The sequence below is a fragment of the Aspergillus chevalieri genome, chromosome 7, assembly GCF_016861735.1.
Source record: "Aspergillus chevalieri M1 DNA, chromosome 7, nearly complete sequence".
NCBI classification, from domain to species: domain Eukaryota; kingdom Fungi; phylum Ascomycota; class Eurotiomycetes; order Eurotiales; family Aspergillaceae; genus Aspergillus; species Aspergillus chevalieri.
Genome location: NC_057368.1, coordinates 2,521,157 through 2,546,886, shown reverse-complemented (window position 1 = coordinate 2,546,886; position 25,730 = coordinate 2,521,157). Strand labels below are relative to the sequence as shown.

General features: G+C 49.8%; 11 protein-coding genes across 11 annotated transcripts; 7 read left to right on the top strand and 4 right to left on the bottom strand.

The window, feature by feature from the left end:
- Positions 1-38: 38 nt before the first annotated feature.
- Positions 39-1,557, bottom strand: PSH1 (uncharacterized protein; the record flags this gene model as incomplete). The annotated part of the gene is made up of 4 exons (XM_043283238.1): positions 39-1,097; positions 1,148-1,240; positions 1,299-1,418; positions 1,471-1,557. The coding sequence occupies 4 exons, from the start codon at positions 1,555-1,557 to the stop codon at positions 39-41; spliced, it is 1,359 nt and encodes a 452-aa protein (XP_043140538.1).
- A 1,805-nt stretch (positions 1,558-3,362) lies between these two features.
- Positions 3,363-4,637, bottom strand: ACHE_70858S (uncharacterized protein; the record flags this gene model as incomplete). Its single annotated transcript, XM_043283237.1, has 3 exons — positions 3,363-3,809; positions 3,865-4,207; positions 4,297-4,637. The coding sequence occupies 3 exons, from the start codon at positions 4,635-4,637 to the stop codon at positions 3,363-3,365; spliced, it is 1,131 nt and encodes a 376-aa protein (XP_043140537.1).
- A 2,435-nt stretch (positions 4,638-7,072) lies between these two features.
- Positions 7,073-7,845, top strand: COX23 (mitochondrial copper homeostasis protein; the record flags this gene model as incomplete). The annotated part of the gene is made up of 4 exons (XM_043283236.1): positions 7,073-7,149; positions 7,431-7,538; positions 7,687-7,714; positions 7,807-7,845. 4 exons carry the CDS (start codon positions 7,073-7,075, stop codon positions 7,843-7,845), a joined length of 252 nt encoding a protein of 83 aa, XP_043140536.1.
- An 873-nt stretch (positions 7,846-8,718) lies between these two features.
- ACHE_70856A (MDM20/NAA25 family protein) lies at positions 8,719-11,961 on the top strand (the record flags this gene model as incomplete). The annotated part of the gene is made up of 8 exons (XM_043283235.1): positions 8,719-8,859; positions 8,967-9,242; positions 9,300-9,476; positions 9,534-9,874; positions 9,927-10,206; positions 10,261-11,005; positions 11,063-11,175; positions 11,224-11,961. 8 exons carry the CDS (start codon positions 8,719-8,721, stop codon positions 11,959-11,961), a joined length of 2,811 nt encoding a protein of 936 aa, XP_043140535.1.
- Positions 11,962-13,050: 1,089 nt separating this feature from the next.
- ACHE_70855A (uncharacterized protein) lies at positions 13,051-14,708 on the top strand (the record flags this gene model as incomplete). Its single annotated transcript, XM_043283234.1, has 5 exons — positions 13,051-13,254; positions 13,306-13,410; positions 13,461-13,849; positions 13,920-14,015; positions 14,069-14,708. The coding sequence occupies 5 exons, from the start codon at positions 13,051-13,053 to the stop codon at positions 14,706-14,708; spliced, it is 1,434 nt and encodes a 477-aa protein (XP_043140534.1).
- A 639-nt stretch (positions 14,709-15,347) lies between these two features.
- ACHE_70854A (transcription factor domain-containing protein) lies at positions 15,348-17,723 on the top strand (the record flags this gene model as incomplete). Its single annotated transcript, XM_043283233.1, has 3 exons — positions 15,348-15,617; positions 15,670-17,530; positions 17,581-17,723. 3 exons carry the CDS (start codon positions 15,348-15,350, stop codon positions 17,721-17,723), a joined length of 2,274 nt encoding a protein of 757 aa, XP_043140533.1.
- A 311-nt stretch (positions 17,724-18,034) lies between these two features.
- ACHE_70853A (2-deoxyribose-5-phosphate aldolase) lies at positions 18,035-18,799 on the top strand (the record flags this gene model as incomplete). The annotated part of the gene is made up of 1 exon (XM_043283232.1): positions 18,035-18,799. The coding sequence occupies one exon, from the start codon at positions 18,035-18,037 to the stop codon at positions 18,797-18,799; it is 765 nt and encodes a 254-aa protein (XP_043140532.1).
- A 340-nt stretch (positions 18,800-19,139) lies between these two features.
- On the bottom strand, positions 19,140-19,549 carry ACHE_70852S (uncharacterized protein; the record flags this gene model as incomplete). Its single annotated transcript, XM_043283231.1, has 2 exons — positions 19,140-19,361; positions 19,421-19,549. The coding sequence occupies 2 exons, from the start codon at positions 19,547-19,549 to the stop codon at positions 19,140-19,142; spliced, it is 351 nt and encodes a 116-aa protein (XP_043140531.1).
- A 422-nt stretch (positions 19,550-19,971) lies between these two features.
- Positions 19,972-21,184, top strand: RPL36 (60S ribosomal eL36 domain-containing protein; the record flags this gene model as incomplete). Its single annotated transcript, XM_043283229.1, has 4 exons — positions 19,972-19,975; positions 20,081-20,289; positions 20,583-20,768; positions 21,101-21,184. 4 exons carry the CDS (start codon positions 19,972-19,974, stop codon positions 21,182-21,184), a joined length of 483 nt encoding a protein of 160 aa, XP_043140530.1.
- A 1,392-nt stretch (positions 21,185-22,576) lies between these two features.
- On the bottom strand, positions 22,577-23,415 carry pup3 (proteasome core particle subunit beta 3; the record flags this gene model as incomplete). Its single annotated transcript, XM_043283228.1, has 4 exons — positions 22,577-22,720; positions 22,782-23,236; positions 23,314-23,332; positions 23,413-23,415. 4 exons carry the CDS (start codon positions 23,413-23,415, stop codon positions 22,577-22,579), a joined length of 621 nt encoding a protein of 206 aa, XP_043140529.1.
- A 396-nt stretch (positions 23,416-23,811) lies between these two features.
- On the top strand, positions 23,812-25,410 carry ACHE_70849A (putative UBX domain protein; the record flags this gene model as incomplete). Its single annotated transcript, XM_043283227.1, has 2 exons — positions 23,812-23,948; positions 24,003-25,410. 2 exons carry the CDS (start codon positions 23,812-23,814, stop codon positions 25,408-25,410), a joined length of 1,545 nt encoding a protein of 514 aa, XP_043140528.1.
- Between the last annotated feature and the right edge of the window lie 320 nt (positions 25,411-25,730).

The window sequence follows — 25,730 nt, the reverse complement described above, 5'->3', positions numbered from 1 at the left end:
GAATTCAATCCGCTAAAGAAGCTAGTGGACTCGAGAGATCACCAGGCTCCGTTGATTCGACCCCTTGTCCTTCTAGACGGTGCCACTGGCCCTTCGTCAGAGTCGTCAGAATCGTCGGAGTCATTGGAACCGTCGGAATTGTTGCTGTCGTCTGAGATATCAATCGTATTATGAGCCGATGATCCTGCCGTATTGGAACGCGTGCTGCGCTGGTTATTCCCGAGACGCCCCCTCATGTCGGCACTTCTCCTCAAACTGCCGTTGGGCCCTGGCACTGTTCGTCGTAGTCCAGTCACAGGTGGCCGGATGGGATCTTCGTCATCGTCATCATCATCATCTTCTTCTTCTTCGCCATCATCGCTTTCATTATCCCCTGGATCCTCGTCATCCATGGAGGAGAAGCTGGCATATCCATCTTCCTGAGTCGTCGCAATTTCGGAACCCATATGCGAATCGTAATCCTGCGTGCCATGACCGCCCACCACTGTAGTCGGGTCCGATCCAGTCTCGTACTCGACATGATCATCGTCGTCGATAAAAGATTCCATGTCCGTGTCATCGTACTCGTTGCCTAATTCCGGGTCTTCATCTTCACTGTCGCCAATGACTCGTGTATTACGCCAACCGAGGGATTCAGAAGGACGACTGAAAGATCCAGGGGGGAAGAAAGAGGTGAATATTCCATGGTTGCCATCGAAGGCGTCAGCGCCCTCGAAATCATCCTGGGCTTCTTCGTCAAGAAAATCGGCCATTTCAGCCATTTCCGAGTTTTCCTCTGTGCCACTCCATTGTGATTCACCCATGTCGGACTCTAAATCCCCAATATATCCGCAGTGTTCGCATTCAACGTCATCTTCAAGTTCCCAGCCGCATTGTGGACAGCGGATAACGTTGTCTTCAAGGTCGACAATAGGCTGCGTAGTCGGCGGGTTCCTGAATGCGCCTCGAAATAGCCCTCCCTCCCGTGGATGCTCGTTCTTCTTGTCCTGGTCAATCTTGTCGGATTCTTCGCGTTGGTTCTTGACGTGATCTGCAGTGGTCTCTCCTTTTTCAAGCAGTTCGGCGCGGCTCGTCCATAACTGTACTATGGCACGAACCTAGAGGATGTTAGAAATTGCCCCTCGAACGTCCATTTCTAAAGACATACCAAATAAGCTGGCGCCGGCTGTGCTACCACCGGGGTTCGACAGTCTGGACAAGTTTTATGCGACCTTCCTTCGAGAAACCAAGATGACAAACACTAGTAAGTGTCAGAGACCCAACCATCAAACGAAGCTGCCAAGCGAGAGAGAACTGACGGTGTAACAGAAAGTATGTCCGCAGGCGAGAGTGAAGGGTTCGTATAGCGGTCTGATGCAGATTCCGCATTGGATAAACGGGCGAAGGTCGTCCACGTGTCCCTGTAATGTTTGGAGGAGCTAGGAACGGTAAGTCAGCAAATGGACTCAGACTGCAGAAGTTCCAACTTACTCCGGACTCTACCTCCGAGTTCGTTGTAGTTGCCGTGCCATTTGCATTTGCGCTTTTGGCAATCTTGGAGCTCGTTGATTTGGGCATTTGGTAGGCTTAGCGAACGATCCTTTGAGAAGGAATATCCGAAGGGGAAAATCAGTCGCAATAGGGCGAGTATAGATGTGAATGGTTCGGATCAATCAAGGCACATCGGGCATGCCGGAGCAGCCCACTGAAGAACTTGCAGAGACCGTAGCGAAGTAACGCGAATGAAAGAAGATTGGAGGAGCAAGATAAACGAAAGGAAAGACTTGACAACTGTCGAGCAAGCGCCACGGCAATGACACTCACTGTCTTGGAGAAAGAGTCGTGTCGGGCGACGTGAACATGACTTTCTTTCTTTGAGGACAAACTAGGCAAACGGGGCAAATGGTGCAAACAAAAGGAACAGGTGACCTCCGCGGTAAACTCCCGCTTCGACCTCGGGAAACGGAAAACGAAAACACGGAAATATTCATTTGTTCTCCTCTTCTTCTTTTCTTCTTTCTTTCTTCCATCTCTCAGCATTACATTTCCTTCAGCATTGCTGTTCAGATGGATTGTTTGTTAGCGTTGGGAATCAAGAGGAGGAACCTGGTATGGAACCTGTCCATCATTCTTCTAATGCTATTTTGGTCTACTCTGTACAGTGGCCAGAACTCCTTTCAACCGAATTAACCGAAAGACGATTTTATCGTTGCTTGCTCACTTCATTCCTATGTGTCGGCGTGTTTCGAGGGCTCCTCAGACAGCTGACATTATCACTAACTCCTCATATTGACCAGCAATAGCCGACAGCGTACCTTTGCGGCGGGCCGAACTGGCGCACGGGACTCGTTGGGCAGTCACCATACATGCATATTATTTCGCTTGCGTTATGATTGGTCTTTCTTGCAGCTACGGGTACAACTGTGCGGAGGAGTGGCTTCGGTTTGACTGGGTGGTGGTATCGATGGTATGGCTCCTAACCGTGCGGTGGTTCAATGCACGTTTTGATTGTTCCTTTTTATATTCTTGCAAGAGAAGGGCGGATATATTAACTGGATGCAAGGCCTCTCGCCCCAGCTTGGGCTGGCTTCCGCTACCCCTCATATATATCTCCTCGCTGACCTTCGGTCTCCCAACCGACCACCGTCTTCCTTTATCTTAGATCCTTGGGTCCTACTTGGATTGACTAACCGTCCGCCTAGGTCATCGCCTTAGTTTTAGGTAGTCAGTGTCGTCTTCAGCATCATCGTGTTCTGTCATTCAACCTCTATCTCCAGCTGTGTGGTTCTGGCTGGTAAGATATCTGGACATTCGTTGCTTTTACATAGACCTGGGAGATCCTGGCAATACGCCAATGTACTAAGCAGATAGGTTACAGTCTCCCCTTCCTCGTGAAGGGAGATTGTTCATTTGCTAATTGCCAACGGAATGTCTCACGACATATTCGTGTTCTCGATATACCACAGGATTCATGTTCAGCTTTTAGGATCAGTCAGCAGGCAGTTCGCAAGGTACAGCAAATGAAGCGGTTTTTTGTTACAAATCAAACGACTTTTTTCAATTATCTACTTCGCACATTATCTATTTCAGTAGATACATTGAACGGCCATTTCCCATGCGACAAGACGCCAAAAGGATACTGCCTGAGCGCCAAAGAGAAAAAGAGTCGGAAAGAAAATTGGTGGCCCAATATGCAACGATTATCCGAGCCGCAAGCCCGATAGCAGTCATCATCAGTCGTCAGTCATCAAGAGGAAATAATAAAACAGGCGTCTATAATGAAGAAAAAGGACGGAATGCAAAACAAGCGGGGTAAAAGCAGAATGCAAGAACGCAAGAAAATATGCCGGAATATGTAGCGCTTATCGAGACTTTCTTTCAGTTTACTCTTCGCCAGCAGCAGCACCGCGCCGCCGAGACAGCTCCTGCTTGGTGTGGTCGGAGATCAAGTGGCTGTCGCCAATAACACCCTTCTTGACGAGCTCGTTGGGAACGATTTCGTGCTCCATGTGCTCAAGGAACTCGATCTGTTCACGGATGAAGTCTCTCACGCCGCGGGTGTCGAAAGCACGGTTGGCGCGCTTCTGGTCACGCATGTACCGGTTGATGTTGCGGCAACGCTCTTCGAGCATCTCGAAGCGGTACTCGGCGAACTGGTGGTACAACTCGTTGAGGTTGGAAACGGCACGGACGGTGGTGAGGACGGTGTCGTCCTTGATGGCGGCAGAGCGAGGGCGGAACGAAGTCACCATACTAATACGCTCGGTGGTACCCAGGGCACGGAGGGCCTGGTGCTCGATGTAACGGCCTTGGAGGATGACAGCGGATCCCTGAAGCGAGTTGTGAGTTTGCGTGATGATAACCTGGATGCTTATATGAACTTACCCTCTGGGGTCCGCGGACCTTGGCAACCTCACCATCACCCTTTCTCAGGGCAGTCTCGCCACCAACCATGTCAGTGCAGTCCGAAAGCATGGTCACGCAAACGAACGGGTAACTGTCGGTGTGCCAGTCGACAATAGGGCTCTCGTCTTCCCAGTTAACGCCAGCGGCAGCCTGCTCCTTGACATAGGCAAGTGCGCGAGCTTTCTCCTCTTCGCTAGTGACAGACAGGTTCACGTGTCCGATTTCGAAGTCCATCGCCGGCACAAGGTCAACACCAGCAATCTTCGAGATGATGGCGAGGGTCTCGGGGTTCTTCCAGGCATCGTACACGAAAGGAGCGCAGCTTTATGGAGGAATCACGCGTTAGCATCGACCGGTCTACAAGCACGATGGATGCCAGGTTGGCGGGTCATTGGGGGGGGCGTAACTCACTCAGGAGCAAAGCCTCTCAGCTGGCTCTGTGCAAGGTCACTGGAGTACTCATGCTTGGCCTTGACTTCCTGGCTCAGGACCTCCTTCCGCATCTGCTCGACGGCCTCTTCGGAGAACAAAGGGAATGGCTCAGAAACACCAACGTGCGAGACACCACGGCTGTTAGGGTATCCGAGTTCGTTCATCGTGTACACCTTGGAGGGAGGGGTGTGCTGCAGGTGCTTGGCCGGGTCGAAGGTAACCTGAGGGATCTCCGAGACGGGCGACTTGGGGGGGGTTTCCGCGCCGTTGAGCTGGAGGCGTGTCACGCTGGTGGCGGTCATGGTCTCTGCGGTCGCCATTGTTCTACGCTAATATGAGCCGCGATGCACTTTTGGGTCGAACAAGGTTTCTATGTGTTCCGGACGTCAAGGCGACTTACTCGACTGGAGGATAGAAGAAAATTTTTCAGGAGAGTCCCAAGTGGGGGGAGGGTAGGGAGGAGATACGATAAGATATGGAACCGGGGCCTTTGGGAGGCTTTGTTTTAAGATGGGCTTGTTGAAGATGGGATGACGATGATGAACCAGGATGTTGAAAAAAGCACGACAAGGGGGAAAGGGACGAAGCCAGAAACCGTTCCAAAAGGGGGTATTTATATCTATAGATCCAATACCTCGCAATGGGCCGTACCTGGAGGGGCGCGGATGTGGAATTGTGTGCGAATTCTTCGACCCTCTGCTTAATCATGCTTGGCCTGTGCTTTTTTCGTTTTTTGACACGATTCTTCCACTTTCTATGGAGGCCCCACGTTCCCAAAACTTCCGAGTACCGTCGGATGGTTCTAACCGCGCGATCAATGTCATTATCACTACAATGATGGTGGATTGATTGATATGTGCAGGGTTGTGGAGTACTACGAGGGAGTAAATTGGATGCCATGGAAAACGTTGCTGCGTTCGACTCATTATATGGTGCACAGGGGATTTCGGACTACGAAGTTGTGCCTCTAGGATGGTTATCCAATTGAGAAGTACTGGCCAATCAGCGTTTGCCAGGAAAAGGTTTCTGTGGACAACAAACAAAAAGGGAAAGGGCAAAAAAATCTTCAGCCATGCGTGCGGTCCGACGAAGTTTCTCCCAGAATGAGTTACGGGTTTGGGAAATCCGCACCAGACTTACAGCAGCACTAGACCCAAGGCTCGCCCGATGGAGATTCACGGCTCCCTCCCGCTCGGTTGTTACGCAAAGCGATTATGCGAACAGCGTCCCCGAAATGGGATAGTGCCACGATTTGATGGAGACGTGCGTTGCCCTTTTCGGATGGCAGTCACAGGCAACGCTGAAGATCAGGATACAGCACAGACTGCAGAGTACAGATGCAGTCGACGTTCAGCACGTCAGCTTGCACATGGACGTCTAAGAACTTTTTTGTCTGGCCTGCTTTAAGAAGAGAAGAGCAAAATCGAGGAGTCGTCTCGTGTTTTCGGCTAGTTGTCTATCTTAAGGAGATGTTCCGAGTATGAGCCACCTTGTGTTTCTCCTTATTTCCAAGACCAGTCTTTCTACCCGAGGAAGTCTACGCGACGTACTAAATCCTAATTCCTCCAGGCACTGTCTCTAGTTAACACACGTACTACGCCATAGTGCATGGTGCGATGCAGAACTACGTATGCATACACTGCATCCAGCAGATTCACAATGCCATTCGACTCTCCCCTTCAACCAGAAAAAATCAATGCAGTTAAAAACGAGGCTATCCGCTCTCTGGCAAATAACAGAACATTTTCGGGCCATAAAGTTTCGTGACGGGCGCTGAGGGTCACCTTTATCTCACAACCGACCTACAGGAACCCTGGCTCGAGCAGAGGCGGGGCCTCGGTTTACATTAGGGTGGCGCTTTCTGTTGGAGGATTGGAGCAAAAACTGGACCGGCCGTAGTGCGTCGCAGATGTATGGCTCAATTTTTTACACCCCGGGCCGGTCAGCAGTCGCCGGTTACTTCCTTTTCTACTACGTATGAGATTGATAACAGTTGATAAATCATGTGCCGGTAACATGTCAACGGCAATGGGAGAATGAAGGGGAAGGACAAGGATGGCTGGCTGGCTGGCTGGCTGGCTGAAGGATGGCCGAAAGAAAAAAAATTCTGTATGCATCCTCAATGAGGAGGAGGGGTAACACCGTGAGGAGAAAGAGGAGCCTACGCCAGCGTCGACCCAAACCATCTCGTTCTCGTCCTTCTTGTCTCCGTGGATATGCGGTGCGTGTGCGCGTGTGGCAATACAGTGCCGTGGCAACAGAGGCGATTCCTGTGTGCGTATTCGAGTCGGTGGGAAGTCACGGTCCGGACGGGATTTGTGCGAGTTCACGGTTCCGGTGGCATTTTGACTCGTTAGCGCTAGTCGTAGTTTAATACGAAAAGTACGAGACGGATGGAGTAGAAAATCTTTCACTATGGAGTAGTCTGCACGACCAACCAAAGCGCAGTTCCTCTACCTACTATCTATAGAGAGAGCTTTGTATCCTGGTCTGATAGAATAGCCAAGCATTCTCAAATCCTACTCCGGAGTAGTCATCGCAGAGCCGCTTACCTCGTTGGGCCAAAAACTGAAGCCATTCAAAAACTGTCTCTCCGCGCCAAGCGCGGCGTTTCCTCGGTGAAATGCCGGCATGCCGCGACACCCGATCGGCGAGCCGGGTTGTTCCGAGGTCGTGGGGGACTTCATGCCTCACGTTACTTGTACATAGTGATAGTACTACGGAGTTGATAACGGATTGATACTGAGGATCCATCATGGCTTTGAATGAGAATGATCAGGGGCAGGCTTTGCCGGTTGATGATGCCAATAAGACGGAGAGGAAGTTTTCTCAGTATGTGCCGTGCCCTGTTCACTATCATGCTTTTTATTGGGAGTACATTGTCGATGGTGCGGTGATATCCAGTCGGGCATTCGCTATTGGCAGTGCTAGTCTCAAGAAGTCGACTATGCATACTCCAGGCATACATTCACACAGAGCACATTGATACCATACATCCACATCCATCCGTCCGACACCACTACCACCACCAACTGATCTACATTTGTGCCAACGCAATGTGCTCATTTAGCGTGATTCTGACTGATAGATGCTAATGCCGCGTTCACTCACAGCAAGAGTGCCAGCGAGTACTATGACCCATGCCAGGACTTTGCGGACCGGAGTCTCAAGTGTATGAGACGGAATGGTTTTGATAAGGAGATGTGTGGTGATTACTTCCAGTAAGTATTTATCGTTGCTTTCTGTATTGGCGTTTTTGTTTCTGTTTAGCGTAGCTGGGTTATTGGGATCAGGTTCTGTGCTGCGTCGGGACTATATCTAATAACATTATACTGTTGAATGCTGTTCATGTGCTAATGGTGTCTGCAGAGCTTATCGAGATTGTAAGAAAACTTGGGTGAGTTGCTTGAATCTCAGATCCGATGTCCTTGACGACCAGGTTTTGGATCTTCCCAGCTACTCTTGGGCATATCCACTGACATGAAGCAGATGACGCAGAGAAGATTCGGTTCCTCTGGTCAGAAGTAATGAAACAACGTTACACCCCTATCGATGATTGTTTCAAGCGTCGTTGATTGCCAACAATCGTGCTATTGAGGAATGACCCTATCAGCGTGGTCTAGAGACTCCTTATTCACTGTGCTCCTGGTTATCATGGCCGTGTGATCTTTGTTTCACTCCCGGCTCGAGGGTACAAATAAGGCCCAAATCGCACTTCTTGTTCTTCCGACCATGATGAAGATCCAGGCCTATGAGTTCTCGGTTCGAATGTATACCGTCTCAAACATTCCGGTCCGGTTTGCGAACTCTGTTTGCGATGAACTGGGCTCTTGTTTGATATCCCGATTTGTTGAAGAACTGGTCCGGATGATATCATATTTTGAATTATTTGTATACTACGAGTTGCACTTTGATATACCCTTTCCTATCACAGTTTCCATATAGATATTTTCTTTGTGGAGTCCTTTGTACGAGTAAGCATCCTTGACTCGCAAGATATAACTGTATGTCTGCAATGCCTCGTCAGATGGTGTGAGCTGTGAGCATTGTTAGAATCGGCCTAGCCTAGAACCAAGCGTCCCTAACAAATGCTAACAAATGAATTTCCAGAAATATAAAATATTTCAATCCTAAGCATAGATAATCTGTGATTATCTATTTGATGTCGTGTAGTATGCAACGTCAAATGATCACCGCCTTCAACTCCCCGCCGACAAAAAAGCACCGCAAATCGGAATATCAACTTCCCCTCCATATCACTTTTAATTCTCCATTTGCACGCGTGTGCTGTGCTTCGTCGCAGCATACGAAATACGCTCTTTCTATTATTCCCGCGCTGTTTCCGAATCAAACGGTGTATAAATCGCATATATAGAGCTCCCAGTCCGACTCGGCCTCGCCATGGTGTCGACCACCAACGACGCCGTCTTCCAGCGGCGCAACAACCAAATCCAGGATGCCATTGATGCGCAGAATCTCAAGCAGGCGCTGCAGCTTATCGAGAAGCGCATGAAGAAGGGCGAGGACACGAGGTTTTTGAGGGTGGGTGTTTTTACCTTTGCGGTTGTGTTTTCCGGTTGTGTACATACAATCGCAATAGAGAGCAGCTCTGTTCTTCTGTTCGTATCGCTAATGATATTGTTAAATAGGCATGGAAGGCCCATATCCTCTTCCGCCATGCCGACGAAGCCCACCACAAGCGTGGAGTGACCGAGACCCTTGAACTATGCAAAGCCGAACCCCCCGCAACGGACCTCGAGACCCTCGATATCCTCCAGCAGACCCTGGAGAAAATGAACGATCAGGAAGATACAAAGCGGGGACTCTGGGAAAAGGCCGCGAAGGCCAAGCCACAGGAGCTGGAAATCCAGATGCGCTGGTTTACATATGCATTTGAGAATGATGATTGGAAGTCTGCGCAGAAGGTTTGTCTGGAGGTTATATGGTTTTGGTGGACGGGGCTGATCTATTTGGATTTATAGGCTGCCATGAGTCTTCAGAGCAATTTCCCGAGAACGCGAAAGTATTACTTCTGGGCTATTTTCCTCTGCCACCTTACCGCTACCGATTCGAAGAGCTCGGAGGCTGAGCGGAAGCTCTTTGGAACTCTAGCATACCGCATGGCGTCTAAAGCTGCCGAAAGTGTTCCTTCCGACCCTGTATGTTCGCTGCTGTTCCTTTATGCTACAGTAACATGATAATAACAATTGCAACAGAAAGAATCGCCCAGTCCACCGAAAGCCATCCAGACTACCGAAGAGCTACTGCTGCTGGTCAAGATTCTCGAAACGCAAGACCGGCACTCCGAGATCGTGAAACTTCTCGACAGCGAAAGCCTCGGACTCAATTCGCCGGTCGTCCAGAATGATTGGACCTTTGTCGGAACCAAGGTGGACGGTCTAGAAAAGGCTGGGATGTGGACCGAGGGTCTTGTCTACGCGAAGAACTTGCTCGCCATTCCTAGCGACGAGAATGAGAAGAAGGCTCTGCAGGAGCGTGATGACTGGGCTGTCTGGAATTTGCTTGTTGCATCTGTTCGGAACATAAACAATGCAGAGTGAGTACTTGCACTTTCTGGGTCATGGGTTAAATCGACTGACAGGTACAAGGACAACTAGCGGGGCCCAAATTTTCATCAAACATTTCCTCAACGCAGTGCCCAAATCTCGCAACGCGCAATTGGCTCAATTGGACCTGATTCATTGGGGCGTCCAGTCGGGCAGTCTGTCGAAGGATGACCTTTATTCTGCCAGTAAAGAGTACTTTGACCGGAATAAGAGCAAGCTTTACTGCTTCGGTGACCTGCAAAAATATCTTCCTGGATTGGAAAAGGATGGATTGTCCAGGTTTGTCGAGTACACACTCAAGACGCAAGAGAGTGAAAGCGACGTACGTCAGACGACTTCCTTTTCTCATTTTCCATCGCAAACTGACTCTGACCAGACCTCTCCGTTCAAAGGCGTTGCAGTTATTAATGCCCTCAAGTTGGAGTATTGCTTCCAACTGTCGTCCAACGAGGCCAGCATCACAACGCAAAAAACCGAAGATTACATTGGCCGCTGCCTGAAAGCCTACAGCGAACTTCATCACCCGGAGCAGAAATCCGACGAGTCTGCGATCGAGAGCCAACCGAGCGATGACCTTTGCCTGCTCGCCGCAATGAGCTTGATGCGTTTCGGACATGAAGGCGAACAAATCCCAGACACCGCACTCATTCGTGCGGCCGGAATTCTCGATCGTCTGCTTGTCGACTCCCCTCACAACTACCAGGCATTGTTGTTGCTTGTGCGGATCTACCTCCGTCTCGGTGCTGGTTCTCTCGCTTTAAAGACATTCAGCAAGCTCTCCGTCAAGCAATTCCAGTTTGAAACTGTTGCCCATAACCTCTTCACCCGTATTGCAACTGTCCACCCACACTCGGCACCACCGATCGAAGGCGCAGAATACAAAGACTTTGACCCGCAAATCGCCCTCATGCAGGGTTTGAACTTCTACCGCAATGCGGACATCACGACCATCCGGAACCGATCGAATGGATTGGATTACGGCAGTTATGTGAACGTGGAGGGTACCATCGATCTTCAGAGACGCCTGAAGAACAGCATCTGTCGAAAAATGTATGCGCTGGAAGTGAGACGTACGCAGAGATTGGTCGGGGGGAAACCGGTGGGGCGCTACGATGAGATTGGTAAGTTCACTATTTACACCAGCAGTGTTGAGCTGTGCTTACCAGATAACGCTGCAGCAAACGACGAGTCTCCCATGTATGACCAGCGGAAATTCGACGCGTTTATGAACTGCGAAGCTCCTGGGAAGCCAACGTTCGAAGAGCGGATGCGCTTGGGCCCATTGCCTCGGGTAGGTCACGTTCGATATGATGCTTGATTGGCGGCTAATAGGACATAGGAATCATGGATGAAGTCGAGCAGGATCACAGACCGGCTATTCGGGCTCCTCAAGGAACTGGCTGCTCAGCGACCTGTGTCCATGGAGACTGCATTGCCCAGTCTCGACGAGATTCTTGGATCAGACCAAGAATCTGATATGACACCTGCAGAAATCGAGGCCACGAAGAATCACCTTAATCTGCTCAAGGTGGTGTCTCACCTGGGTGGATCGAAATCAGTCACTCCCGAAGAGGTCGAGGAGTCCCTATCGCAAATGGAGGAATGGCTGAGCTCGAAGACTCAGTACCTCGCACCAAGTGACAACAAGGCATCTCCGATCATTTTCAACACAGCCATCACCTTCCACTTAGAATCCCCCTCCGCACCGTCCTGGAGATTCCTCCACGAAACATCGCTCATTCTCGAAACCCTCAAGGCCGTCTCGCAATTAACAACCATCGCATCGAAGAAGGGCACCAAGTCCGCCAAGCTGCCCAAGGACCGTATCGAGCAATTGACAGCATCCGTCCGTCAAGTTCACGAGAGCGTACGGACAAACATCCGTAATCTGAAGTCCCGTATCTCCGAGTCGGGCGTGCTGAGCGCGTTGATCGATCTTGTTCTCAGTGGGACGACTGGTGAGCTTCGCGATGCGCTGGAGAAGATGCTTGATACTTCGGCATTGGAAGTGTTTGCCGGAGAGTTGATGGAGAGCTGGGAAGAAGGATTGGAAGGGTTAGTTGAGGTGACTCTGTGAGGGGAGGTCGCAGAAAGAAAACGCATGCACATAGATGAATGAATATAATGCTGAACTCCGGAAAGGCAGCGGCTTACCTGTACCGGCATGAAGGATGGCATGAACAAACATTTCAATCTTCCTCGGTTATAGACTATCATGATCATGTTCCTACAACTATGTAGAATCATATGACAGCTCATAAAACCACGCCAATGAATGCCAACACCATACGGTGCAAGTAACCTCTTCCGCCAGGGTTACTGGTGCATCGCATCGGGGAGATACCGCAGTACCCGAGTTGACTAACCAGAAGCAAGCAGGCCGGTTTACGACGAGAAAAGTATGTAACCTGCTAATCTTCTACAAGTCGTACAGATGTTGCTGCGTTTCCGGATTTGGGGTTATACAGGCGCTTCTCCAGCCTTGCAGCTTAGGTCTTGTGAATTGGATGGCTGGTGCGGTACTTTGGGGCGATCTATGCAACATTTCTCCTTCGCCCGGATATTCCAAATAATGTCCTTTGTCATGGGTACATGCATCGAATGCCTCGAAGGCTCGACCTTCATTCTCGACAGGCAAACCATGCCACCGACTCCGATAAAAAGCAATATCATGCATCTGATCCACGGGTAAATCCCACCACAAATCCGCCCATCGACCTAAAAACGTTACACCATCATGCAGCGAAGCGCAAATCCAACTCTCCTCTGGCTCTGCAATCCTCTCCAGCCAGTCAATCATGTCCCCTCCCAATCGGCCCGTTTATTCTCCTCACTTTGGACGTTGTACGACCGCAAGCTGCCATTCCATCCCGCGGAGGGGAGGAGAAGCCGGGAACTTTGACAATGGCAAGCAAGCCGGCTTGTGGTCATTGCTTGGGCCCTTGATAAACCGGGGCTGGCCCTGTGAACCTGGTTCAACCTCGGTGACTATTACTGCTTGCTGGTCAGTTGACTTTGACTTGTCGTCATTGGCGGTGTCTGTGGTATGTTGCTTTCATGAATACGATGCTGGATGTTTTCTATCTTGATACATTGAAGAGTAGAAGCTGAGCTTCTTCTTCACTTTTGGAACTATTCAAACTTTGTTCAAATTTTATGATCCCCCATGGCTCCTATTGCGAATAACGGCCCTCCACCGTCATCGGAAACCCTCACTTATGATTATCGGAATTCGATGCGAGGATGGGATATCGTCACTCAAGTGGTGTGTCTGGTTATCGGCACGATTTGTGTCGCGCTGCGGATGTGTTCGAAGCTGTTTATTGTACGGAAACCAGGATGGGAGGACTTGTCTTGTTTTTTGGCCTGGGTATGTTTTCATCGTGTCGTTCAAAATCTTCAGAATGCTTACGAAGACAAGCTCGGCCTCATCGGTTACGGAGTAATCTGCTTCGAAGCGGACAAGCACGGTAGTGGTATCCATCAATGGCTGGTAGCCGAGATTGACGCCAGAAGTTTTTCCAAAGTAGGTCACCCCCAACAAATACCAAGACAAGAGGTACTAACACAGCAAAGATAGCAAACATCGCGCAAATAGCCTACGGCCCCCTGATCTTCATCACTAAACTCTCCATCCTCCTCCTCTACATCCGCCTCTTCACAACCCCCGTCAAGAAAACAACAACATACATGATCATCCAGCTCCTCATCTGGTTCAATTTCTTCTTCTACCTCGCAGACACCATCGTTAAGATTTTTGAGTGCACGCCGCGGCATAAGATCTGGGAGAAAACTACACAGGGGTCGTGTATCAACATCAACATTCCGATTCTAGTGACCTCGGCCATCAATGTGGCGTCGGATTTTATGATTCTGTTGCTACCGATTGCATGCGTGTGGAATGTGAAGCAGATGAATCGGACGAGGAAGCTGGGAGTGTCGGCCATTTTTGCAGCTGGTTCATTGTATGCCTCCCCTCCCCCCCGATCCCCATGCTGTGATTGATCATTGCTAAAAAAAAAAAAAAAAAAACAGTGGCTGCTGCTCCAGCGTCGTGCGACTAGTCTTCAGCGTCAAAAACAGCAATACCGCTGACAAAACTCATGACTGGTTCCCCGAGTTTCTTTGGACGTAAGTCTCCTTTCCTTGAATGATTCAACGAAGTAAGGCTAACCAACTCACAGAACAGCAGAAGTCACCTGCGGCATCATCGCCAGCTGCCTCCCTGCCCTACCAGCCTGCTTCCGCTACTTCTTTCAAAAAGCTGCAACCCAACTCTCCTGCTTCAGCGAAGCGAGCGCCGGCAGTTCGAGAAGAAGACACCACAACAATGCTAATATCAGCCCCAGTCAGCAAGAACAGCAGAATAAAAAGCCGCCGCGCGGCTGGATGGCAACGGAAGACAGCGAGGTTCTCAAGTACAGTACCTGGGAATTAGAAGGGAATTACAGCAACCATGATGATAGCAACAACAATTCGAAAAACGGCAGTAACACCAACACCACCAAGAGCAACAGCAACGCAAATACGAATAGCAACACAAACACCAACAATACAAACACAAATACCAGCAGCAATAACACCACCGAACTCCGAAGCCCCGCAGAAAGCCAGAGTCAGATCTTCCAGGGCGCTTCCTACTCAACAGCAGAAGCGAAAGCAGATGCAACGCCTCTAGCGTCGACGGGGGCATCGCCCGATGCATCGTGTGTGGATATTGAAAAGACGTATCCGTCGCAGGGGATTTTGAGGACTATTGAGGTGGATGTTGAGTCTGCGCCGGGGAAGGGGCAGGGGCAGGGACAGGGACAGGGCCAGAAGTGATATCTGGTTTTGGTTCGGTTGGGTTGTATGTTGACATGTACTGTGTATGAGTCTACGGCTGGGCGGTGTTCTGATGATTATGATTGAGATGGTAATCTAATATATAATCCTGACGTACTGGGGTTTCCTGTATGTCAGATTAATGTACTTACTTGTGTTTTTGGAATACTCGGAGTCATGGAGGGCTCCGGGTCCATTACCTAATTTGGCATTCCTTCCACCGGAATGAATTCCGGTCCGGGTTGCAATGTATCTAACTTCATCTCGACAACATTCTCTCCAGATAATCTGCGGCAAAGCATAATGGTATCTTAATACTCCACTGCCTGAAATAAACCTTGTCCTCGTACGTATACCAGATAAATGTCACAACCCCGAAACCTCCTCCCCACCGGATCGGCATCCCCGAAACGAGTATCCAAGGCTTGCCAAAGATGCCGAAGGCAGAAACTCAAGGTATCCACGTCTAACCTAGAAGAATCCCCTTCTCTTTCTATTCTTGCATCTTTGCTAAGTTCAGATAAATGCCAGTGCGACATCCAACGCCCATGTACGCTATGCGTCCGAGCCGGTGTTGATTGCCTTTCCTTTGGGGAGGACAATTGGAAGAGTTACGTGCCTCCCGGTCACGAGCGGCCGATGAAAAGGGCTCGGTTGGAGGGCCGTGGTGACTCCTTGACTGTTGAAAGTGTGTCAGCTGTGTCGTTGGGGAGTCGGGCTAAGGGTTTTGTGGAGATGGGGGGTTCGACGTCAACGTCTAACGAACGTCTTAAATTGGGTGAATCTAGAAATAATAAGGACAACGATAACGATGACAGTGATAATGGAATGAGCGATGACCCACAAACTACCGGCAACAGTGCCGAGCGGCTGGGTCATTCAAGTTCTACCATGTCCCTAGTTGACGGGGTAAGTTGTCCGAATACTAGATCTCCTTTTATCAAAGACTCAAATATATTAGGTATTCCGCCTCTACAAAGAGACCACTCCAGAAATTATGGCGACGGATGCAATACCAGGAGGCCAGCGTAGTCACCATGCTGTGAATGACAGCATGGCCAGGACACTGCCCCGGATGAGACGGCCATTGGCATCAACGTCCGGCGTGGCTGGATTGACCTCACTGTTTCCTAAGTACGAAGCCGCTGCTCTACTTGTGGACACCTACTTCGACTGCGTACACTGGTTCATGCTTCTATTTCACCAAGACGAGTTTCGGCAGAGATGGCAGCTACTGTACAAACAGGCGCGAAGTAACCACCATTCTACCGCAGAGAACCTGGGGTTCATCAGCACATTCCTTATGGTCATCGCGATTGGCCTTCAATACACTGGCGTAAATCGCAAGCGTCTTCTGGCTACTTATCAGGTTGACTGCGATGCACTGCAAACTCACATCTTCGCCGCCATCCGAGAGCGACTGCTGGATATCATGGCTCTTGGGACACTGGAGGCAGCGCAGACCTGCGTTCTATTGGGGACATACTATCTATTCCATGGCGATCCTGGACTCGCATGGCCCGTCTGCGGTTGTGCCCTTCGCATCGCGCAAGCATTGCATCTACATCGAAAGCAGCAGCCTCTGAGTACGGATAGCGAACGACCATCAATGACATGGAGAAACGAGAGCGAAGCCCGGAAGCGATGCTGGTGGGCTATATACGAGATCGAAACCTTCTGCTCCATGTCCTATGGGTATCCACATTCTATCAACGATGCTGATTGTGATGCAGAGCCGCTGGATCCGTCTGCTAAACTGCCAGCTGCACAGTCACCGGCGTCTTTTAATGAGCCGCTTCAGTGCGAGACGACCTTGCTGACTTATAAATATCTCATGTCAAAGCTTTCAGTTATTACCAATGAGATTTTGAGTCAGTTGTACTGTGTTGGATCGGCATCGGCGAATAATCTCGCTGTTAAACCGAGATTGTCATCTCAGCATCTGGTGCGGAAGGTTGTTTCTATCAGCCGAAAATTGGAAGCTTGGAAGGCAGAGATTCCGCCATTATTACGGGATTGCTGGACGTCATCATCAGAAACACCTGGCTATGCTTCTCGCGAAGAATTCGACTTGGACATAGGCGCCTCCGGTCCCGTATTTGAGAGCCATATCTTCCAGCTCCAGGCACTGACACTCCAGTTAGCCTACGAGAATGCACGTATTATTGTTAACAGACCCTTACTCTCTTTCCGACTGGTGACCCGCTCGAATACGACAGCAGATGAACCACATTCGGACCATTCCAACGACCCATTCACACAATCAATGCAAGCATGCCGTGACGCCGCCATCAACATCTCAAAAGCCTCCTCAATCCCCATAATGGATCTCGTCGCAGATACATACGCCGCTGCATTCGTCGGGATCCACACCTTCACTGCCGGTCTCACGTTGTGTATACTGAACAGCATCGACCCGTTGAGTTCGCAGTCGCACGAGGCTAAAGTCGGATTGCAGAGGTTGATGGTTATTCAGACTAAGTTGAAGGAACGGTCACCGTTGCCTGGACAGGGGTTGGAGATTCTGCAGCGCTTGGCGAAGCATGTTTTGGAGAAGGAGTTGGGCGCGATGCTTGCTGTGCCTGGTGTCGAGCCCGTGAGGACTTCAGACGTTGGGCGGACTGGTCATCATGAGTATCGTCGTGCTACGGCAGATGGAGGTATTCGCCCACAACAACTCGAATCATTGCCCAGTATCAACCCCTACTTACCAGCAATGGCTGCTCCTGAAGAGACTTCCCCACCCGGAACAAACGATACTACAGCCTTCCAGTACATCCCCGATACAGCCCTATCACAAGCCATAGCCGAATTCGAAAAAGGTATGTCCAACATACACTTTGTTTAACGAGTAAAGCTAAATTAGGTATAGCAATGCTCCCCTCATCCCCGATTCATATTTCCCAAGCGGAACAGGGCTCCGATAGTCTCGCCTGGCCATTGGGAGACGATGTGTTTCCGTCGTTGGAACAAGCGTGGATATGGGGATTGAATAGTTTTACGCTTCCGGAGTAATCGACACACTATTGCATATAGCACTTAATTAATGATATGATGAAACTAGATGGTCAAGCTATCCAGACATTCTACTCTTCTTCCGCCTGAGGCAACTTTCCGCCTGAGCGTTTGAACCACAGCCGGTGGTTCAAATTTCCCGTTCGGGCATCCACCGGAACTGCATGCAATGCTGCGTTGTACAACCCCAGATATTTAAACCAATACAATCCCCATCTGCTCTTCAAATTAAAAAATACAATACCCTCTTATCTTGACCAGCCAAACAACAAAAACCGTTACTAGATCCAACTAAGAACAACACCACCAAAATGCCCAACACCATAACCGTATCCCTCCCCCAGATCGCCAAAATGATCGATTACTCCCTCCTCCACCCCACCCTAACCGACGCCGACGTCCTCTCAGGCCTCCAAACCGCCCGCGACACCCATGTCGCAACAGCCTGCATAAAACCCTACCACATCCCGCTCGCGCGACAAGAACTCGACGGCACTGACGTCCTCATCTGTCCTGTGATCGGTTTCCCGCATGGCAACAGCACAACTGAGATTAAAGTTGCCGAGGCCACTGCGGCGGCAAGGGATGGTGGTGCTGAGATCGATATGGTTGTGAATGTGGGCAAGGTGTTGAGCGGGAATTGGGGGTATGTGCGGGGTGAGATTGAGCAGATTAACAAGGCTGTTGTGGACAACGGGGCGACTCTCAAGGTTATTTTTGAAAACGACTACCTGAAACCAGAACATATCATCCAGCTATGCAAGATATGCACAGAAGTGGGCGTTGCATTTGTCAAGACATCCACGGGGTATGGTTTCGTGAAGCAGGCGGATGGAAGCTATAACTACAAGGGTGCTACTGTTGAGCATTTGAAGCTGATGAAGGAGAATGTTGGGGATGGTGTGCAGATCAAGGCAGCTGGAGGTGTTCGGACGTTGGATGATTTGCTGCATGTAATGAGTTTGGGGGTTAGCCGGGTGGGTGCGTCGGCGACTGTAGCTATTTTGGAGGAGGCAAAGAAGAGGGGGATTGGGAATGAGCCGGTTGAGGTTTCGTTTAAGCCAATGGGGGAGTGAAGTTGGCTAACTGGTATAGTACGCTATAGCAACCAATGTCTGTTTCAGAGATAGTCACTTGAGACATTGATAGTCATTCGTAGCCTTGCTCACCTTGATTGAGTCTGGCGGTTCTCTGCGGTCGTACGACTACTGTGACATTATTATAACTGTATCAGATTCCGACCTTTCATACATCAATCATCTATCCAATATCTCTTACGTTGGCCTTCCATGGAACTGGAGAAATCTTCGGCGACCGTCTATAGACAATACGCCAAAGATCGTTGTCAGACAGAAGAGAATACAATCGTGGGTACAGTTGACAAACAGATATCTTTTTCCAGTCTAAATCACACATCTAACACCCATTAATCGTGAAATGACGCTCCTCCACCTCCTCTTCCTCCTGGCAGTCCCACCACCGTGTATGCATCACGATAACATATGCGGTTGGGTTGTGGTAATCCTCCGAGTCCCAGGTTCCCAGTGCCGGTCCAGCAAGAACAGAATCAACGGATTCCTTATCAATGAAGATAGGGTGTCTCCAACGGACAAGGCTAGGGATATAGTCACCAGCCATCTGTAATCATGAGTCAAGTCCATTTCACATATAGAGAGTCAGCATGCTAACCATATAACATCATCAACAGAGCATCTCTCCATGGCAGGATCCTCTTGGATATTCCATTCTAGGTAATCAATGATTGCTGCGCCGTCACCTTCTGAATCAATGCTCGAATTGAGCAAGTTGACGTGGGCAAATTCCATGAGTCTGCTCATGAACTGATTTCGCCGCTCGGGGCTGTCATAATATCAGGTGTGGTAGATGAAGAAGCCCCATTTCTTATCGGAAATATGTTCAAATTCTAAAAGGTCTTCGAGAAACTCCCGAATGCGGGTTGCATCGTTACGATTACGCATGCGAGGGATTACCATGATGCAGGCATGATTCGCGATGAAAGATGTTAGCAAATTAGAAAGCTGATTTGAATATTCGAGTCTCAGTGAAGCCCCTATTCTCCGGTTGAATGAAAGTCAAGAAGACTGTTCTGATGCTTATATTCTGATGCTTACGAGTACGACCCCGAAATCCTACTTGTAGATCTCGTCCGTTGGCAATTCTTGATAGCAAGCAACTTGGCCAGGCGAGATTTCATTCTGCTGGAACGTCCTGTAAATGCTGTATAACAATGCGTACATGATGTTAATGTACATACTTCGTAGTTGTATGTCGTAGGGCGTTACCCAATCAGGTAATATACGCTAACCCCATCAGGAAATAACGTCAACCAATCACAGAGCATGCCCTAAGCCCTACACCTCGCTACGCACTACGGCGGGCGGCCAACCAAAAATCCGCAAAGTGCATCGCGAATCCAACCGCACCGACGAGCCTTCGACTTCGACAACCCCCTTCAGCAACCACCGTCGTCGCCAACCCCAAGTCATCAACCGTCGTGATGGCGCAGGAACGTTCCGGAATCGTGGTCGGTCTCAACAAGGGCCACGTACGTTGATTCTCCCTGTTGTCTCGTTTTTATACTGTTCTGTGTTGGTGGATTTTTGCGCGGCATTCATGGCCAAGTCGAGCTCGGAGGAACTTGGTTCTGTTTGCGATGGAGGGATATGCCCGAAAAAAAAAAATAATCGGAGAGGAAGAGGAGGTTTCTGCTGTGTGAAGGGATTATCGCGAATGACCAAATCTCTCCGGCTCGAAGTGGCAGGATAAAGCGTGAAATCTTAGCAATTCGAAAACCAACAAATCCCCGAACCGTTTGACTGACCTGGATCTCGTCTACAGAAAACCACCCCCCTCAACACCCCCAAGACCAAGATTAGCCGCACCAAGGGCCAGTCTTCCCGCCGCACTGCCTTCGTCCGCGAGATCACCCGCGAGGTTGTCGGTCTTGCCCCCTATGAGCGCCGTATCATCGAACTCCTGAGAAACACTCAGGACAAGCGCGCTCGTAAGCTTGCTAAGAAGAGGGTACGTTTTCGGATCCGGTGGTTTGGATGGTTCGGTGGTTCTTGTCCTGTTGCTCGTTCGGTATGTTTGGTTTTTTCGGAGGAAATATTCGACGGTATTTCCGGTCTTCCCGACGATGGATACGATTTTACGACTTCGATCACCGTACAATTCGACATCCCGACATGTACGTGCCGCATATGACTCTCTTTCATAACGATATCTACAACCCCGACAACGCGGTACAGCACCGGAAACCGTCGAGCAAGCAGCAGGACAACAACCAAACGAAACCAGCCAAACCCCCCCCCCTTGTCAAGCCCAACGAACATCGCTAACATTTCTTTTTACAGCTCGGTACTTTCACCCGTGGCAAGAGAAAGGTTGAGGACATGCAGACCGTCATCGCCGAGGCCCGTCGTGTTGGTGGTCACTAAAAATTTTCGCTATCTTGATCCCTTTACTCGATGTCCTTTTTTATTTCCCATCCGTGTTGTTTATTTCCCCGACAAATAGAAATCGAATTTCTTCCCGGGAACGGAACGAGATAACGAAAATTTTCAAGTGAGGAATTGGGTTGCTTGCTGTAATGGCAAATGGCATGGCGTGGTTGAGAATGGGAGTTCGATGTTCATTCTTCCTATGAAATGAAAAAAAGTTTTAATGAACGAGTTTTCCCATTCAGTTATTTTTCTGGGGTCGTGACTTCGGAATCGAATTGATACCTTTTCTCTATTTGTTCTACTTTGGTCTTCGCGATATTCTTACCTCAGTGCTCCCTTGTCTTCGGACACTGGCTCTAGGCGCCGAATGCGTTCTACGGGTCTACAGGCCCTGCGCTTACTCTTGGTTCATCTTCGTAGTTATATCTTGCCGATTGGCTCGCTTAGTGACCATAAAGACACAAAACGTCAAATACCAGCCCATCCAAGACACCCCCTCCCCTGTACCAACTAGCAGACATGAGCATCAGCCACCACGATGATCCTCCGCTGGCTTAACCGTACGACGCACTCGGTATACTAGCGCACCTCCGCAACCGCGAAACGAAATGAGGGTATCTACCGAACGTGCTACTACGATAACCAGAAACGATGGGACCATTCATGGGGCGGCTCAAAGTATTCGCCCGTGATTAACTCAGCTCGTATAACAACAAGGTGGGCAACAGTGCAGCGATTATTGATCGGCTAAAATGTATTATTCAGGAGGATTCTGCATTGGAGGAATGTTCTATGGGTGAGGTTGTGCGGTATGCAGTGGTTCCATGCATGGTCAATGATGAGAAACGGGGATATCCGTCAATGATGATGACAATGATAAGCGACACCAAGACTTGATAATCTCCCTTGAAAGCCGTTATTCCCCTGGGTTCCCCGTCCAGGACATCCTATTTATGCCGACAAGGAATCTGTTGATTCCGTTTTCACAGGGCCGGTACCGGGTAATTGGGCATCTGAAGATAGTGACAATCCAACAGCCTATATCATCATCATGGATATGCAATGGTGGGATATTGCCTACCAACGGCCGCCGAAGATTGCTACGGTCCCATGATTTGGCCGGCGTGATTTTATCCATCGAAGATTATCAGCTTCTTGCACATCTCGTACCAATGCCTATTACCACGGCTTTAAACGCAAATCCGGGATATATATATTCCTCAAGATGCTGCTTCCATTCATCTTTCGTTTGTTCATATTCTGTTAACAGTACGGACCATGGAACATCCAGACCTCAGACGCCATTAGCTGCTTGCAATTGTGTAATATGAGATTAAATGAACACAGAAAACTCGTTAAAAGAAACCCGCAACACAACCTATGCATCTAGTCCTGTCGTCCCTTGAGGAGTCGCTTGGTCACCTTGTCCTTCTCTATGATGTACACCTGAGCACCCCAACCCGAAAGGGCGTCTCTGTCAACAGCACTGAGAAGGGCTTGGGAAATCGTTTCGAACAGGTCATCGGGGCTCTATTTCGCGGAGACGTTAGATAATCGACGACCACGGATCCAAGGCCAAAGCAGAACTTACCAATCCTGGCTCCCATAGACCTTCACAGGTACCGAACAGCTGATCACTGGCCGTCCCACTGACAATAAAGTCCTTGGCGAAATCGATACAGCCGATACTGTCGAACCCGCAGATAAACGGCTGATTTGTTGTCTCGTTGATTCCGGCCACCACAGGACTGACGAAGAAAGGACCGAACCGTCTCTCATACAACGATGAACTGACTAGGTTGGCGAATGTCTGTGGTGCAATGTTGCGTTCCTCCCGAAGTCGGTACATGTTGACCTTGTAGCGGAACAGATCTGAGACGGTATTGACATCGGTGGCTAGGCCGGTCAATCCGAGGAAGGTCGAGGGGGCGTAGTTAAAGATCTTAGGGAAGTTGTTCGACACAGTCAACGACTGCATACCGAGACGGAGATCGCAGGCAATAGCGACGCAGTCCTTGCCCACCATGGCCACGCAGGCACCGCCATCTGTCAACAAGTGATCGTATCAGTAATCTGACGGCCGGAAAGGGGAGAGAAAATGTTAAATCGAGCGGGCGGCATACTGATACTGAAAGGATTGCTCTGTGATGATGAAAATGGAACTTGTCAGCCTGAATCGATGTGGTTGCTTTGAGCAGTCAAGGTAGCTGGATACGACATACCATGGCGAATTTGAGTCGAAATCAACGAAAAAGTAGCTTGCAAGAAGAATCTCAGAGCAGAATGGCAGCTCCGGACCGCAAAATTGAGGTGGATGCGTGACAACAGGAGAGGTGATGGCGGTTGGAGGAGGAGGAGGTTGTGGTGGTGATGCTTCCGCTCCAGCAATCGAAGCTCTCTACGCGCGGGCAGAGCCGCAGCCAGCGATGACGCTACTGCCAGTCACTTCTCGTTGCTCTTCCTCTCCCTTCCCCGGCTTCAATACTTTCTACATCTTTATATTTCTGAGAGATTCTATAATTATTGTTTGCTTAACACCGTCGCATATTTGATTGAAAAAAAAAAAAAAAACGGAAACTCATATATCCCTTCCTGTCTTCCAACTTGCCCCGCAAATCGCCATGAGCTCTCACGTCGTAGTCATAGACTCGACTGCTCGAAGAGCTACCATCAAAACCACTCCTGGCAAATATTTAACCGATGTCTTGCAAGAAGCATGCGCCAAACTGGGCGCGGACCCCAGCCAATGTGGTCTGAAGTGAGTCTTCTAAGAGCTTGCTTAGAGAAAAAGTATACTAACCGACGATAAAAGACACAAGAGTAAACAGCTGGACCTCTCACTTGCCTTCCGTCTCACAGGACTCACGTCCGGTGCCAAACTTGAGCTTGTACAGCAGTCTCGATCGCCCTCCGTCGTCACGGTCGCTATACAACTGCCCGAGTCAGAATCACGCGGAGTTCCCAGCGGCCGTCTCTTGGATAGATTCCCCAGCTCTACGACTTTATGGCATATCTTACGAAAGTTTGAGGCTGGTGTTGCAGGAGGAGGGTCGACTCGAAATCTCACAGCACGTGGTGTCCCCTCAACAGATAATGGCAGTACCGGCGCAGGAAGGTTGTTTTACGAGATCCCCGTGTTGCAGGTCCTGGGACGAGAGATGTCGACATTTACGGATCTTCAAAAGTCACTGGCGCAGCTGGGGTTCAATAGTGGGAATGTTTTGTTAAGACTGAGTTTCCGGCGCACAGAAGAGCCTCTGGAGGTGGCTATGGTTAAGATCCAGGATTACTTCAAGGCGGTTGAAGACGACATGGCAGCGACTACAACGGCAGCGACAGCGACGCAAGACCAACTTGCACCGGCTCAGGCGACATCCGACGAGCAGCCAACAGGCATCGAACCGAGTGGCGAACCTCCTCAACCCTCTCCCGCCGTCTCCGAACAACCATCTCACATCACTCCACCACTCCCCGCTACTTCTACCGAGCCAGCCGCGAATCCAATGGCAGCCTCTCGTCCCATAACAGTCTTCTCCCCTCCCACCAGCAGCACACCTCAGTCCGCTCAATTCACCTACAATGACAATGACTACGTTCCATCGGTTGAGCACGCACAAGCCCACCAGCGCCGTCTTAACGAGACTTCACGACCGCAACGTCTACCAACAGATGCAGAAATTGCAGCAAAGGAATCAGCAGAGGCAGAAAGGCTAGCGTCTGTAAAGGAAATCGACGTGAAAGTCCGGCTTCCCGACCAGAGCCAGGTGGTGGCCAAGTTCGGGCAATCGGATACTGGTAAGTCTCTTTACGATTTTGTGAGAAGCTGCTTGGCGGAACAATTTGTGCGGGAGAAATTCCTTCTCGCAGTCTTTCCCACTGCTGGAGGTCTAGGTCCCGGTGCAGGAAAGAAGCTTCAAAACGTGGTCCCCGACTCGGAGCGTTCTTTGTTAATCAAAAACCTCAACATGGTTGGACGAGTGCTTGTCAGCTTCTCCTGGGACCCCAGTGTCCCTTCTGCTGTGCGAGGGAACAAAACTAGTCTTCTGAAGCCAGAGCTCCAAGGTCAGGCACAGCAACTCAAAGTCGAACAACCAGCAGCTGTGCCAGATGAGCCCGCTGGTGGTTCGCGAGTGGAAGGCACAGAGCAGCGCCAGAATGAGAAACCTGCGCGGAAACCAGGAACTCTGCCCAAGTGGCTCAAGTTACCTGGGAAGAAATGATAGCGTTGATGCACCGAAACGTCTAACGATTATTGATGCATGTGGCGACTTCGTGAATCTTTTTTTGTTCTTCATTACAACTGAATCAAGGCGAAATGGTTGTCAGGGGTTGCATTTAACCATCATGAGCGTTTTCAATCTACTTCATTTCAGAAACAAAGTGGGTCGAGATGGTCGTCCTCAGCCTTCATGCGCTTTCTAAACCTAATGCGTTGTATACTACTGTATCCGATTTGGCCAGTCATCTCTAGTCATACTATACAACATCTTCCTATATAGTAACCGAGATATTCGGCGGTCGTTTATAAACAACATGCCAT